This window comes from Trachurus japonicus, chromosome 6, assembly GCF_045865225.1.
Source record: "Trachurus japonicus isolate A0001 chromosome 6, Traja_1.0".
NCBI lineage: Eukaryota > Metazoa > Chordata > Actinopteri > Carangiformes > Carangidae > Trachurus > Trachurus japonicus.
In genome coordinates this window covers 25,943,374-25,959,548 of record NC_140912.1, presented here as the reverse complement: position 1 = coordinate 25,959,548, position 16,175 = coordinate 25,943,374, and the positions used below count along the sequence as shown (strand labels likewise).

The 16,175-nt window shown below is 45.7% G+C and overlaps 1 protein-coding gene and 1 long non-coding RNA gene across 4 annotated transcripts in view; one reads left to right on the top strand and one right to left on the bottom strand.

The window, feature by feature from the left end:
- The first annotated feature begins 223 nt into the window (after nt 1-223).
- hipk2 (homeodomain interacting protein kinase 2) overlaps nt 224-16,175 on the top strand; it is a 76,661-nt gene continuing 60,709 nt past the window's right edge. Inside the window, exons 1-2 of one of the 3 annotated variants that reach the window (XM_085780031.1) lie at nt 236-603; nt 2,137-2,220. Coding sequence is in view for 2 of the 3 variants with exons in the window: in XM_085780030.1 (XP_085636156.1) it covers nt 585-603 (19 nt within the window). In the remaining variant the exon portion in view is untranslated. Of the gene's footprint in view, nt 604-2,136; nt 2,221-16,175 lie in introns of all 3 variants that reach the window. The other 2 variants (XM_085780030.1, XM_085780033.1) reach the window with 2 other exon arrangements.
- On the bottom strand, nt 6,705-8,937 carry LOC146986266 (uncharacterized). Its single transcript, XR_015036023.1, has 3 exons — nt 8,771-8,937; nt 7,949-8,070; nt 6,705-7,146 (listed from the first exon to the last, which is right to left on the bottom strand). It is a non-coding gene; the product is annotated as an uncharacterized LOC146986266 (long non-coding RNA).

Sequence of the window (16,175 nt, the reverse complement as noted above, 5' to 3'; positions counted from 1 at the left end):
TTAGTCTTTCTTTTTCGAGCCTTCAATATATCATATCATATGTGCGCAAAGACGATGATAATTGTTTATTAGCTCGTGTTACCAGCCACAGAGACATTATATATTAGTCTAGTACTCTCTGCTCTCTCTCTGGCTCCAGACTGATGCACCTCCTCGTCGGCTCCATCGACTCGCTCGTCGATCGACTCTCTCACTTTACACCAAACTCGCTGCGCTCTGGCCACTGCAACTTTTGCAGAGACTCCTCACTCCACAGACATGTCGCACAATAGCTGAAGTAAACCTGTCATCGTGGCTCATCCTCCGGAGCCTCCACAAAACAACACAACACACACCGCCCGCTGGGATCCGGATCGCACAGCCTCTCCTCGGTGGCTTTTCCTCGCATCGGACCCTTTACGTTGGGAGGAAAAAACCAGCCTGGATATGAATTATGAGCATTTTCCTCACTAATGAACTGGGCCAGTAATGCAGGAGACCACGGCGACTCTCTCATCAGTGTTTCAAGATGGCAGATTTTTATTGAGTTTTAAACAGAAATCTCGCTTTATTTTTTGCCATGTATAACAGAAATCCTTGCACCGATGGCCCCTGTATACGAAGGTAAGAGGCTTTTTAAAAAATCTGCTGTTTTTTGTGTGTCTTTCCTGCGCGGAGCTCAGTCACTGGACCTATACTGTATCAATTGTGGTACAATTGAATTGCGGCTGATCGCGAACGAGGGGGGAAAGATGCGATCCACCCTCTCCTCTTTTCTGTCAAAAATACCCTAACATTATATTCCCTGAACGCAGCACAGACAGACTTGTCAGATTCCCTGCAGCTTTTTTATGCGTTAGTGAGATTTTGTAGCTCTGAAATGCTCAGGGAAAGATTGTGGTGCCAGTGTAGTCTTGTGTCCGTTGAAATCGCACTGATAAAGACCTGCAACCCCTCCACGTTAAGGTTAACAGACAAACCCGTGTTGATCTTTACGTGCACGGACACCTGGAAATGTTGTAGGTTTTTTTTTTTAACCTTCCTGGTAGAAATGTATAGCTGTGCTTGAAGAAGAAGCCAAATGAAAGAAGGTCGGAGACCGATCGCAACACGGGTCTCTCGGCTCTTTTCACTCTCGTTCTCTCCCAATTATTTCCCATCAGTCTTGAAAAGCTGTGGATTGCCCCCTCATTGCCTCGGTGCATTTGATCCCCATGTTTTATTTTTCTTCCGCAAACGAAAGGCATGCTTAAATAATACAGCACATTTCGCTATCGCTGCAGCATTGTGGCTGTGACTAATCCAATTGAGAGAATGCTATACTCCGCATGCTTCTCCACGTTATTCGCTGTCATGTATGTTTTCTTTTTCTTTCTTTTTTTGTTATTATTCTGAATGAAGAGTAATGCACACACGCAAACAACGTGTTTTGCTTTGCGCTGTCGCTGTAAGGTGGTGGGTTATACAGATATAAAACAATGCAAAGCGGCCCATTGTAATCCGTGCATGATCGAGGTCTGTGAATGGCCCAACTGCAACTAACACAAATAATATACCAACAGGATAAATGCTGTGCATAAACACAACAGGGACATTGGGAGGGTGTATCTCCTGCAGTCGTGTGTTAGGTTATATTTTCGCTTGAATCCAGCTGTAGTTGTGTGTCATTCAGAAGTATAGCAACTGGAGCCTGTGGAGATGCTCCTCTGGCATCCTTCAATAGGACAAATAACCTATAACAGTATTTTACAAAGTAAACACAGAGTCTACTCGCAGATCAGGAGCTTATGCAAACAGGAAAGCGACATAAAGCCAAATGATTCCCCTTGATGTTTCCCAGTATTTATTTTTGAGCAGCCTCATGTTTAATGTCTTTTTTTTCTCCTACTCTATAGTCCCTCTGCTGGCATTAAAGGGAACCCCCTCTCTTTTTTTATTATTCAAAATTACCATTAAGAAAAAAGGCACTGAAAACTAATGCTTTAACACACTTTAAAGTGATATTATAGAAAAATAAACAGCAAAAGTGGGCCCTTATAGGAATATTAAAGTCAAATAATGGCCTATTATGGAAGACACCGCGTTAGAAAGAACAATGAAGGGGCAACAAACTCTTCACTAAGTCCTTGTAGGAATACTGTAGTGATTCTTCATTAGGGGTGTTGAGGCTTAGAGGCATAGCTCAGGACACTAGTGTTACAACATGAAAAAGAAAGTTGAAATGAGACTCCTATGCAAAAGGTAATTAGTGTAAATTACATTCCCTGGCTTTTCCCTTCAGAAGAGGAGAAGGGAAGAGAAAGAGGCGGCAGGGGGAATTAATTACCTTGCCTGTCCTCCTTAGTGTTGGAGAGGGCTGTTACGTAGAGCAGTCATGGAAATGACCAGTGTCTCCGGTGGAAAATAGGTTTGGAGAGGGAGGGGAGGCGAGGGGGGGGGCCTCACTTAGAATTAGACCGGCTATTATGGTAATTATTCACCCTTGGCTACGGGGCAACTAATAACTTGAATCTATATGATTGACTGCTTCCTTTGAGGCTAATGCTGACTTTGTTGGGGGTGGGGGGGGACAGTTTAAATGAGATATGCGTTTTCATGCTGAAGACTTTGGTTTCACTTTCAACATTATCATCAGTTGGAATTAGATTTCCAGCACATTTAATTCTGGTTAATGTGCTGGTTTCACTTTGTATCATTTTCCTGTTGGTTCTTCTTTCGTTTTTCTCTTTTTTTTGGTCTTTTTTCGTCCATGTTTGCCTTTGGTCCTTCTTGGCCCAGACAGAGGGCCATCAGGCAGGCCTGCTGGCTGGCAGGGCAGCAGTTTGATCACCCTGGGAGCCTGGTCTCATAACCCAAACTGACACCTTGATGGATGTCTGATGAACGGAGCAGTCCAGCGGCCCCCAGCTGTGGAAAAGCTAATATTCAAACACAGCCAAAAAGAAAAACCCTTCGCTGCCCAGCCTGCCCTCTTGACCAGTTGGATATGGGTGTTGTTGTGGAGTGCTCATGCATGCATGTGCATATGTCTCTATGTGTGTCTGTAGCCTGTGCACACATGTGCCATCACCCATTTGTAGGGGAGGGAGGGGAGGGTAGGGTGGGAGGCCTAGGAGAGGATTAGACAGCTGCAGAAATGGGCAAGAAGGCAACTTCATTTGCAGATCTGCCCCTCTCACAGGTCAAGCAGTTCTGTCCCAGAGAGGATTCATTCATTCCTGCCTGGAAAAACGGACAGGGGTATGACTCAGAGGCAGATGATGGTGATGACGATGACGATGATGATGATGGTGGTGGTGGTGGTGGTGGTGGAGCTGCTGACAGGTGCTGCAGCATCACAGGCAGATTAATGTTTTATCCATCCACACGGTCATTATGAGTTAATGTGACCTTGAATTACCTTGTTGGTTTCGGGGAATGCGAAGGGGTTGAGAGGGGGGGGTGGGGTGGGGAGGGTGTCTCCTCTGAGGGCTGTAGGAAAAGACAGACAACGACAGAGACAGAGAGAGCAGCAAAACTTTCTCACAAACTGCCCTCAACCCTCCTCATGCCCCCCCCCCCCCCAACCCACGCCCCCTCTTCCCCTCATGCTTGTTTGGAGCCGCTTGATTGATATCTTCCTCACAGGCCACGACCCGCGCTCAGAGTCCAAGGTTACAGCTTTTTAAACTTTGATTAGAATTGCAGGAAGAACCCTGGGGGCCTTTATGGGGGGTGGTGGGGGATGTGGCGGGGGGCAGAGTCAGGGGGGGATTGAGGAGGGTCTCTTCTCTTCAGGGCTGTTTTGACAAGCTGTGTGTTAGCCCCTCACCGTCCATAGTGGTGGCAGCTAAACACTTGGTACACTTGGTAAGAGATGAGGTGATAGTTAAATGGCTTGCAGGAAAGAACAGCCATCACTCTTCAAATCCAAGCAGGTGTTATTGTGAATGTTTATTCCCTCTTTCTTTTCTTTTTTTTCTACTTCACTTTCATTCAGCGTCAGGGCTGATCTGTTTGTTGACCTGATGCGTCGCCTTATGACTTGTTAGGCAGGCAGTTTACTCAGAAAAAGGTTATGAAAATGGATAAGCTGTCTTTACAAGTATCGCTTTTGCATTATTCAAAGCTTCCTATCTGAAAAGAAAAGTGAAATCCAGTGTTCGGGGGATTCTTTGTGCTATTGATTTGTTGGAGCATTTAGTGGAAGAAGCTGAGGCTTTGGAGCGAGATAGAATGTGAGTTTTATGTGAGATGAGATGTGTGTGTGTCTGTGTGGATGTTGTGTGTCTCTCCATTGAAGACGGGGGAATATGTGAGCTCTCTGATGTGCCGAAATAGTTCACAGGTGTGATCTGAGGGGTTTTGGAAACAGATGAGGGGGTAAAGGAGGTAGGAAGGAGGGAGGAGGGATGGGGGTCCAGTCTGAACTGAAATGACAGGTTAGTGGAGGCCGGTCTGACACAGGAGGCCCTGTGTTGAATACGTGCTGACTACTTCTGCCCATTTCAACAGGCTCAACTTTTCATATAGTCTTTTCAGCAAATTTCTCTGGAGTAAAAAACTGCCTCCAGTTCTCCAGCACATCATTCCTCTGGCCTCTTTTTTTTTTTTTTCAGCGTGGAGGAAATTCAATTGAGATGCAAGGGGGACTTTGCAGTTCTCATTTTCTCTTCAGTCAGTAAGCCTCCTGTTTTTAGTGCTTCTGCCATATGTTTCAGACCCTTTTTCTCGGAAACAGCTCCGAAAGCTCTGAGGTCCTTGAAGCGGGGAGACCGCATCAGTTGCTGACATTAGTTGGTTTTTATCGAAGGGGAAAAGGGGGGGAGGCATGCAGGCCCGGGATGGAGCCTCGACCCTGTCCTGTCCGCTGCTTACACAAGGCATTTCCGTGTTGGTTGTCATGCATGTGTGAAGCCCCCCTCTTGCCCCCCCCTCCTGCACCATGCAATGCACTGTTGTTTCACACTGTGCATGGTGTCAGCTTGTGTGGAACAGCTGCCTCTGGCTCTCTGACCAGCACTGTAATGTAACAACTCCAGGCTCTGTTAGTTTGGTATTTATAAGCAGAAATAAGATGTATGCATAAAACCGGTACACGCTCCCATAAAAAAACATTTCTCCAGATGAGCGTCGTCCCTCTTTAGATTTAAACAACCTCCTGTTGAGAGGAGTAATGTGGGGACCTCTCCACACTGAAGATGAGAGTAGCATCTGCTGAAATGTACGATGCTGAGACTCTCTGCACCTTATGACACATCCACCGCTTTGATCCGCTACGAGAGCCATGGTTCACACAAAGGTTCACATTTTACTGCTTCTCAATACGGCGCAGAGTGAATAAGGCCTTTTGTTAACTTGGGCCTGTTAAGCAATAATTACACAGGGATTCCTCGAGCATAAAGGGCACTTTATATGCTGAGCGGTAAATCATGTTTTTTTTTTTTTATATTAATATGTGAATAATACTGCAGCGTGCAGCGTTGCAGCATGATCTGCATTTTGCTCGCATGCCATATATCGCATGCTCACTTTGCAATCTCTCATCATCCGCCAGTGACCCCCGCCAATTCCCACCCCCACCCCACTCACCCAACCCCTTCCCGCGCTTCACCCGCCCCACCCCCACATCTATCTCTTATCTGTCCTTCCATCCCACTCTGTTTGTTGATAAGCCGAGAGGCCATTGGCCAGCACACATGGTGCCCATGTGACACTTCAGCAACAGCCTGATGGCCAGATTGGAAGCCCCCATGTATGTGTGTCTCTCTGTGTGTGTGTGTGTGTGTGTGTGTGTGTGTAATTGGAGGCTGGTTTGAGAAGAGGTCTGGCTACTGTAGCTTTTTTGTTCTCTATAATCATGACCCCCCACCCCCCTCCTCTACCCAAGCCCTCTCAAGCTCCCCCATCGCTTTCCCGCCTTCTCTCCCCCCCTCCACCTCACTCTACCCCACCCCGGCTCATCTTATTGCCTCGTCCCATCGCTAACCCCCCCCCCCCCCAAAAAAAAAAAACTAAACCACTGGCTTGTTTTTTGGTTGTACATTGTCCCAGGTCTTAATCCTATTGTTTGTTATAATGTCCCTGCCCGTACCCGTCCTTTTGACATAGTACGCTCTGGAAGAGAGCTGCTGTGCTGTGTTGGTGCGTCGCATTCGCACATGCACACACGTAAAGCTTCCTAAAAAAAAAAAAGTTAAAACCAAAGCTTTGAGTGTGCAAAGACAACAACAGATGATGTAAAGTGTTGCAGCTGGATGGTGAGGGTAACTGCCTCACTCATAGCCACTTTATCCAAACAAAAGATCCTAAACCGTCTCCTCGTGTTACATGAAGCGCAGAGTGAAAAATGGTTTACAGTTTTTAATCAAGCCTTTCATTACCTCCACATATTTCTTCTTCTTCTGAGGGAGGAAGGCAGGAGGAGAGTGGGGGGATGTTTATAGACTGATATTAAAATGAGCAGAGAAGAAGGAGAAGAAGTGAATTCCACAGTGCGATGAGGGGCGGCGGGGTCGAGGTTTAAAGGGTAGATAGATGCACACACACTAGACACACCTATTGGCTCTGCAACATGGACCGAGCGTCCGTCCGTCCGCTGCCAGGCCCCATCACCGCTCCTGGCTCCGGCCCCCCTCCTCTCAGTCATGGAAGGGAAGTGGAGCGATGGGCGGCTGCTGCTGCTGGCGGCCCCTTCACAGATGGCTGCAGGTACAGCTCCACGCTTGGCTGATAACCAAGGACTTCAAAGCTTCAGACGAGCGCTCAAACCCATTTCTGTCCAGAGCCAGGAGGCAAAAAGGCACAGAGCAAGAGAAAGGGAGGCACCGATAGACAAGGACCGGGGTCATCAAAAGAGTCAACAGGCATGGAAATGAGCAGCTTTAGTCCTTTTCCTTTTTCCTCCACTCCTTTTTTCTTTTGTGCAATATTTGCTCTTGCAAGTCTCACGTACAGACATCCTCCGCTCCTCATCGTTCGGTTCGATCTTTTCTAATCCTCGACACGCTGTGTGTTTATCAGTATTCTGTTACCACAGAAGCAGACGCGTCCTCCGGCAATACAGGAATAAAATGTGATGGACACTGCTGTAGAAAGTTGCTCCCTCCTTCTCTTTAAGCGATTTCTTTCTTTTTTTCTTTTTTCTTTTGGTCTTGATCAAGGATTCTCTCAGGAGTCTTGAATTCCCTGTGAAAAATCAGTTTCAGTAAACCAAGAAGTTCCTCATCAAAAGCAGCCGAGCAGGAGGTGGAAGTGACAAAGTGTGCTCATATAAAAACATAAATTTCTCAGAGGTTTAATGAATGAGACTCGTGAAACGTAGTGAAATGGTCTCTGTATCTACTTAATATTCACATATGTAGAGAAAACGATTCCTCTATTTCTGCTGAAGGCTGAGGAATAAGCTTTTATGAGCTCTTAAGGAATAATGTAGAGGGGGGAAGGGGCAGAGGGGGAGAGAGAGAGATGTTAAAAAGTCATTGATTCAATTAGACAATCCAGTGGCTGATCCACTGATGTGACAAAACGCCCCAATGTCCCAACGTGAAGAGATATTTCCTCACCGCTGCAACGCTGCTGCATGAACGTCTCAGAGGACATTTAGTAACATTCAGTTGCAGCATAACTGAACAATTATGGTTGTATAACGGCCCTGTGATCCTTTTATCACAGAGCTGTAACATTTAAGGATCTTCAAAAAGGTGAATTCCTATTATTTTATTCTGCAAAATCTAATAAAAATCTGTTATTTTAGTAGATCAGAGCTGAGCTGAGCTTTGAAGAACATGTGAGCTGGAAAATAACAGAACTAATAGTGACATTTATTGCTGGAAAAAGCAGCTCGTGGGCTCCTCATTTAAGCATGTTTAAAGTACGTGTTCAACACTAAACTTACTCAGGAAGAGTAATAGCTCTACCTGTTTATATTTTTGAGCTCAAGTGTGTATAGCAGCATTAAAGAAAAAAGAAAAAAAAGCAGGTTGCACACCTTTTGAGATCCACTCCTCACTTCAAAGCCTCAGGCACATCATGGCCAGCCAGCCTGCAGCTCTCTCTCTCTCTGTGTCTCTCTCTGGCTGGCAGCCTTTTGAACTGACCCCTCCATTCAGCCTGAGAGACGGAGAGGGAGAGAGAGAATGGCAGTGAGACCGGGAATGACAGATACGGGAAAAAGTAAAGAAGAAATAAATAGGAGAAAGCGAGGGAGGGAGGGAGAGAAGGAGGGAGGGAGGGAGGGAGGCATTGAAGCCAGGGGGTGGAGAGATGAATACCATCTTCTTGGAGGCCCATGGGCCTCAGGGGCACAGCCAGGGGTCAGGGGGTGCTTGTGTGTGGAGGGAGGGAGGAGGAGGAGGAGGGGGGGGGGGTGTTTGGCGGGTAGTTTTGGGACAAGGTGAGGGGGTGTGAATGAATGAATTTATATTTATTTAAGTGTCATGCACCAATTAAGGCGCCCGCAGCCTATAAGAGCTTTCAAGACACATTTCATATTTAGACAACAAACAAAATCATCAGAGTACAGACAAAACAAAAAAACACATGGAATTCACATAATTGATTAACTTTTTCTTATTGTCCAGGCACTTTTTTATGAAAGTAGCTATAGTAAAGACTTCTTTTCTGATTCCAACTTTACCTCATCATCAGCCCAAAACAACTCAGACTTCACATTTTGCATTTTCTGGAACAAAAACTGCCTGGCTTCGTCATATAACGGGCAATGAAACACAAAATGCAGTTCATCCTCAATTACATTTAGATTACATAATGTGCATAGTCTTCCCTCCTCAGGTATTGAGTTTAAACCTACCTACTTCTATTGCCAGAGGGAGAATCCCAGCCCTCAACTGGGCACATAAAGATCTCTTGTCACTGGTTTAAGAGGGATTTTATAGGTGACGGTGACGGTGTTGTCGAGGGTCGTAGATCTGAACCCCTTGTCTCCTTTAACCCGCCCATCCTCTACATCTGGGATCAGTGCTGCTGTCCAGCGAGGCGCCCGTCTCCTCGGCTCCTCTGACGGAGCCAAGCAGCTGCTATCACACACAAACACACTCTCTCTCACCCCTCCATCAGTTTTTTTTTATTTTTTTTTTAGAAGAGCTGGCCCAGAAAAAAGGCCAAAAGTTGACCTTTCGTTACGAGGACCTGTTCTCTCTCCCTCACTGCTCCGGACCAGACCGGTGGTTATCACCTCGTTACACTTAAAGTGGTATCCGTCTCATTCAGATCCCGGCATTTGAATCACATTTCTTATCTTTTTTCTTTTTTTTTATTCATAGTAAAACATCTATGTATGATGAATAATTATTTACAGACTGTCTTCCCACAGCTCCTCTTTTCCATCTGTTAAAATCGCTCTCAGCTACTACTGAAGTGGGAGTTTAGAAACGTCCCAGGCCAAAAGAGCAGAACCAAACTGGCAAATTCTTCAAGTGAATGGATTTTGTTTCATGTAGCTCACTAAACAAAGTTTACCATTATGTGTATAATTGTAAAAAAAAAAAAAAACCAACAGCTCCTGGCCTCCTTTTGTAAGTGTTTACCTTTTTATGCGAGCCAGTTCAAATGTGTACTTCCCAAACACGGCCACTCAGTGTGTGTGTGGGTGTTAAACTGATGGTCAGAATAGCCATTTCCTGCCTGGTTTTGGCTGCTGTTTGTGACTGTCAGGAGGACACTGTAAATATAATCGTCTAAAGCCACGATTTTCACGCTGAATCAGACTCAAAGGGCTGAGTTGGCTCGCCATATTTATTACCTCAGCCTCCTCTGTGGCCAGAAGGACTCAACAGCCATGTTTATGACACACCGTCAGTTGGATTAAGGACACATATGCCTTGCTAAATTTGTATGTGAGCACATGTTTGTTGTGCATGTGTGTGTGTGCTATAATCTCTTAAAAGCTGCTTGAATATATGGCGTGGTGGTGGGCCTCCTCACTTTGTCAAAGATAGGACAGACGTAATGAGCGAGGCGACAAAGGGAGAGAAGCGTTAAAAAAAGATAGAGATGAAGAGAGATTAAGGGATTAAAACAATTTATTAAACATGCATATGGATGAGTGTCACCTGCAGGATGAAGTCAGGATGTGGAGGCAGAAAAAAGGCATCTGTAGTTTAAATTAGTCTGATCTACAGTATACGGCTCAGAGCAGCAGCTTCACACACCCCACTGAAATATCACACACTGGTGTCACCTGGGGAGGCATGTGCACCATATTTGATAGTGGAGACTGCACCACAGGGGGGAGGAGGAGGGGTGGAGGGGGGCAGGAGCAGAAAGCAAGTTGCACGTGGGGGTTATAAAGATAGGACAGACGGATGAGTTTTTATTAAACATACATTTGCAAGGCTATAAGCTTAAAACAAATGTGTATTTCTGTTGCAGGCGTAAAACTATGGCATTCACAAAGCAAGGAACTGAAAAGTTGTTTAAGTATATCTCAGTCAAAGAAAAATGTTTAAAAAAGAAAAGATAAGTGCCTACAAAAAAGAAGAAGGAGAAAAAGAAAAGATAGATAAACGAGTGGTGTCCACTGCTATTTTGCTTGTTTGTTTTCTTGTTATTATTATATGTTTCATCATCTTTAATTTTTTTAAATAAGGGTATAATATTGGTGTTGACAGTAAGCCAATGCAATTATAACAATAGAGAGGGGCAGGTAGGCTACTATAAGTTTTTCTTCATCCTGCTCCTTTTCATTTATGGTGACTATGTGCACATTATGTAAATATGTGCAACCGTGTGCAGCATGTATACCATGAATGGAATAAATCAAAAATACATAAAGACGTCTCATGTGAGAAAAGTAGGCGTCCTGCACCAGCAGCACCGGCGGCACTTATCACTGTGAAACACTCCGGCTGGCTTGTGTGTCAAAAAAGTTGTTTTGATAATACAGGAAGTGGTGGCCCTGCCTGTGTGTGTGTGTGTGTGTGTGTGTGTGTGTGTGTGATTGGTCCCCAGGTGCCTGGTCAGGTTGGACTGGTTCCTCTGTTGTCAGGGGTTTCTCATTGTAGCGGGGCGGGCGGGTTGGTGGGTTGTTGCTTTGATTAATCCCTCTGGGTGTGCGACGTGGTGGATGTTTTGGGCTGTTGGCTTTGCATGCATGTTGTTTCTGCATAGCTAAGATGTTAAAGCTCTGACAAATAGCTCAGAAAGTTCTGCAAACCGCAAATACTTGCACAGTTACACATGGCAACACACACATAAACATGCAGGTGGAGTCTCAGAAATGCATAGATGCATATCTGTGGTACACACGCCTAGAAGGAGGAGGAGGAGGCGCATGCGGAAGGAAAGTTTTTTTTTTAGGCGTGTGGTATCATATTGTGCATCTTCGGGTTTTGAGGTGAGCGGAGCGGACGGCGTCTCTCCAGCTGTCTCTGTCTCTGCTGGATATTATTACTGTATTAATGCGGCTGCAGACTTTGACCCCTTGAGTTCAAGAACACGCCCAAAACCAGCGCTCACTCAGTGTTGTGTTGTTCCAGGGGACGGGGCAGGGTGGCAGCCAGGGTGGGGCAACAACGATGATGCCATCTCCAAGGCAGCGCTCCCTCCATCTGACCTCCCCTGTAACTGTTTCCATCTCCGTCTCCGCTCTTTAGTTTTCTGACTCCCTCAGGTTTTTTTTGTTGGATACTTTATTTACAGTTCTTAACTTATCAAAACTGTACAAAACATAGCACAGTAGAGAAACAGTCAAACATAAAAGAAAACAGAGGAAAAGAAAAGAGAGAAAAGAAAGGGGGGGCTGCCAGACAGTAGACAGTAGAAAAAAACATATTTGCAGTTGTTAAAGTAAAAGCAAGTACCATGTGAAAAGTTGAGTCAGGCGTCACACCTGACACTGGGCCAGGAAGGGTCTGACTCCCTCTCCCTCTGTTTGACTCTCTCATTTCCCACTATTGCAACCAATAGCTTTCCAAGCTGCAAATAGCGCTCACATTCCCCAAAAAATGCTAATGAGTAAAGATTATCAACTCATTTAACACTTCAGGTGCGATAATCATATTAGTGGGGTTGATACAATTCAGAGGCTCACAAAGCGAGTACCTTGTTGCTACTACCCATGCATGAATAACGAGGGATCACACAACATGAAAATGATGGTGGATTTTTTTTTTTTTAAACAAATAGGCCACCTTTGTTTATTGATTTTTTTTTCTTTTTGTTGTCAGTTGTTCATTTTCGCCTGACAACATAATCATATTTTTTGTTTGTCCAGTAAGATGTTAGATCCTTTAGAAATAGAAATTAAGGCCCTGCCATCTCTGAAAGGTTGCTTTACAAACCTCTCTCTCTCTCTCTCTGCTCCGGGCCTTTTGTTAACCGAGCATTAGGCAGAATAATGACTGAAAGGTAATAGGCAGCTGAGGGGAACCTGCTTCTCTATGGTTGTGTATGACATGTGTGTCGCCCCGTGTGTGTGTGTATGTGTGTAGCTGGCTTTTGTCCTTCACTCACTGTGAAGTGTTATCCTTTCAAAAACCTCAGGTTGTGGCACATTGCAAGGGCCTCGTGCTCGCAGTCTGAATCCACACACCCCCCCCCCCCTCACCCTCCTCTCAGATCGACTTGCCCGGCACCGACACATATTATTTTCTACGCGGCTTCGCTGTTTCTCGCCTGCACCAGTTCTCATATGTTAATCTCATTACAGTACATTGTGTCCGGCTGTCATTGTTGATCCTAATGACATGAGAGGAAGTGTGGTGTGGTGGGGCGTTTCTCGCTGTGTGTAAATGATAAGGATTCTGGAGAGCGGCTGCTTATCAGGTGTGTGTCCTTGTGTGGCCCCTGCATTGTTGTTAGTAGCTGTGGCTGCGGTCAGAGCAGCGCAGCAGCCCGGTGCATGCAGCAGTGGATGTCGGCGGTAGTGCAGTGAGGTAACAGGTGCTGCTGGGTCACGGTTCGGCACAATTTCTGCTCCATTCGTCTCTTTTTTGTTTTTGTTTTCTTTCTTTTTCTTTTTTTGTTTTTTTTGTTTCTGCACACAAGACTCAGGACAGCTTCTTCTATTCCCTCTGCACATTCTGCTTTTATATCAGCAATGGCATGATTCACAAGGCTTTCTTTCTTTCTTTCTTTCTTTCTTTCTTTCTTTCTTTCTTTCTTTCTTTCTTTCTTTCTTTCTTTCTTTCGTCCATTCTTTCTATCGTCCTTTCTTTCTTTCTTTCTTTCCAGAGGAGGGGGGGAGGAAGTTTGGTGCTGTGCTTTGTACACTTGCTACACTCGTGATTTGATTAATAAGAAATCCAGCTCAAGCAGACCCACTCTGCCATCCCTTCCCTTCCTCCTCCTCCTCCTCCCCCTCCTCTTCCTCCCCTGCTCCTCTCCTCTTTGGTTCAGTGCCTGGTTAGGCTGACCTGGCAGTATAAACAAGGCAAATGTTTTTCTCACACCACCAGCCGTTTTTATGACCACGCTGAGAACGTGAATAACAGCCTCCTTATCTGCTGACAGTTGCCCTGGGGAACCAGGTTTGTCAGCTTTACTTTAGATTAGAAATGCTAGCACTGAAACTTTAACTACACAGAGAGTTATCATTGCCTCGGTAAACTCCACGAGTCAATAATACATCCTGAGCTGTCTTTTTCACATAGGTTGGTGCATGTGAGGGTGTGTTACTGTATACACCTCTTTGTGTTGTTGCTGCTCCTGAAGGCACCTGGATGTGGACATGTGCTAGTAGCTTGTGTCTCTGTGTGTGTGTGTGTGTCTCTGTGTGTGTGTGTCCAGGCTCATGTATCTATGCAAGTGCATTTGAGCAAGCGCTGACCGAACATGTTATCTCACAGCTAACATAACATGTTGTATCTTTGGCTGGTGTTTGTTTCCAGGAAGGGGAGGGGGGGTGGGAGAGTGAGTTGAGGGAGTGTCACGTTTACAGCGGGGCATGTTGCTGATTTATGAGCAGAGAAGTTCGTCTGTCAAACAGCATTTGCGTTTGCCTTTTAGGGGGGGGGGGGCGAGATGGACATTTGCTCTCTTTTCGTAGTCTTTTCGTATAGAGACAGAGAGAGAGGGAGAGATGGCGAGGCAGTTCCAACCGGTCAAGTACCACGGTCAGGATGTGCACAGAGGCTGATGGAGCGGCAGCATGCATGACAGTATCTCCCTGCGAGCTCGTCTGATGCATTATTCTATAAATAAGCAGCGATGAGAGGGCTAAAAAAGCAGACAGGATGGTCAATAGTGGCCGCGGGTGAGAGAAAGAGACACAGAGAGACAGAGAGAGAGAGAGAGACTATTCAGTGTCAAGCTCCAGCTCCCCCACCGAGGGCAGAAACTCAGGCAGGAGGCAGGAACACAAGCCCGGGCTTCTCCGTATGAACAATATGTTCCTCTTCAGTGGTGCATTCAATGTTGCGTTTAACCCCAAAGTTACTGCCACTGCACCCCGCTACAGGTTTTCCACCAGTGGCTCTATACTGGCTCTATGTGTGTGTGTGTGTGTGTGTGTGTGTGCATATACAGTAACATCATTGCCGGAAATCACTGTATATACAGACCGAGTGAGTAATTAAAAGGAAACTTGGATGAGCCGACACACAAATGCATCACATCATGATTCCATGCAGCGTTCAGGGGGCTCGCTGAAGAAGTGAATCATACTTTACTGTACTGTACATATACGCTGTGGGCTTGGGGACGCTATCTGAGAATAAGAGGCGTTTGTTTCCAGAGAAGCTACGATAAACAGAAGTGAAGCACTTCTCTGTAAGACAAATGATGCTGCTTTCCTGTCAATACGTCAGAGCAGTTCAGAGAAGGGGGGGGGGGTGGAGCAGACCCCAACCTCCGAGCAGCACCCACCACACGTGCAAACAGCAGCAAGGGGTGAGATAATGCTTTGTCTAGACGGTCAGAAGTTATTTCATTAGTGAGCGATTTGACCCCCAGACCGCCCCACCCCACCCCTATCTGATCCCCACCCCAACTGTCCAGTCCTGCAGACACTGGGATGTCCAGTAGAGAGACACGGGGTCATCAGAGACTTTCCATCGGTGTCAGTAGCCATTAGGGCTCAGGAAGTAATCCAAATACACCCAGGCCAGGGGACGTCGACCAGACAGACCTGACCGCCGTCTCTCGCTGTCTCTGCATAGTCTCCTAGGTGACGGCTTGGGTCTTAGTACTGTAACTATTCACTCTGTCCTTTTTTTGGGTGCAGACTAAGTGTGGAACCGTTGCTCTCTCGATATTGATTGGTACATATCTAAATTTATGAGCCAGATTTTATGCGAAAAGATATACTTATCTCACCCTTGAATTGTTTTAAATTATGAAGCGCAGAACTTGGGGCACAGGCACGGATGGATGAGTCGAATGACAAGCAGGGGGTTTTTATATTAAAAGACTATTTGTAATTACAAATGGGAGCTGCTTGGCAGGTCTGGTGGTAGCCCATCTAAAGGTGCTCTCATCAATACTCTTTGTCATGTTGTCAGCAGAGTATAAATGACGGGTTTAATAAAAGAGAGCAAACAGAAGCAGGTCACAGGCGAGAATGTGAGGGCCACTCGTGGCCCCCGCTCTCCACGCTCTCTTCTCCTTCCCTCCTTTTCAGTGCGTCTCTCCCCTTCACATGGCATGCAGAACGGCCCTGATCCTCCCAAAAAAGAAGATTAACAAACCCCTGACAGAGAAGTAATCTCTCTGAAAACATTGACTATTACCATTTCAACATGCTGCCTCCAAACAGTGGAAAAATGCCTCTCTGGTATGCTTAATTGCAGTGTGTGGGACACAGACTGTTCCTTTAGGTATGCTAAATGGAAAGCCTTGGCTACTGAAGGTATTCCAACATTGTAAATGTACAACAATGGGACCTTTACAGTTTTGCGCTTGGCATAGAGTTCAGAAATTCAAATAAACTTCAAGAGGATGTTTTCAAGGGAAGGTCTTTTTTGCGCCGTGTTGTTTCTGACAACAACACAGAGAGGTTTGTTTGTTCAGATTCTACATCATAAATATGTTTGAACCTCACTTTGGGTGAAGAGTGATTCATGAGGACTGGAACCGCTTTCCCAATGAAGTATAATTGGTCACATTGTTGCCTGTGTATGTTGTCATGAGATAACATTCCAGCCATTTGACCTCTTACTTTTGGTTCATTTAATTACTTATCTGTGTTGCGCACAGGGCTTCGAAACTGTTTGTGCAGCTTTTAGTTGTGTGGCTTAAGCAGCTGTGCTTCTTAACAA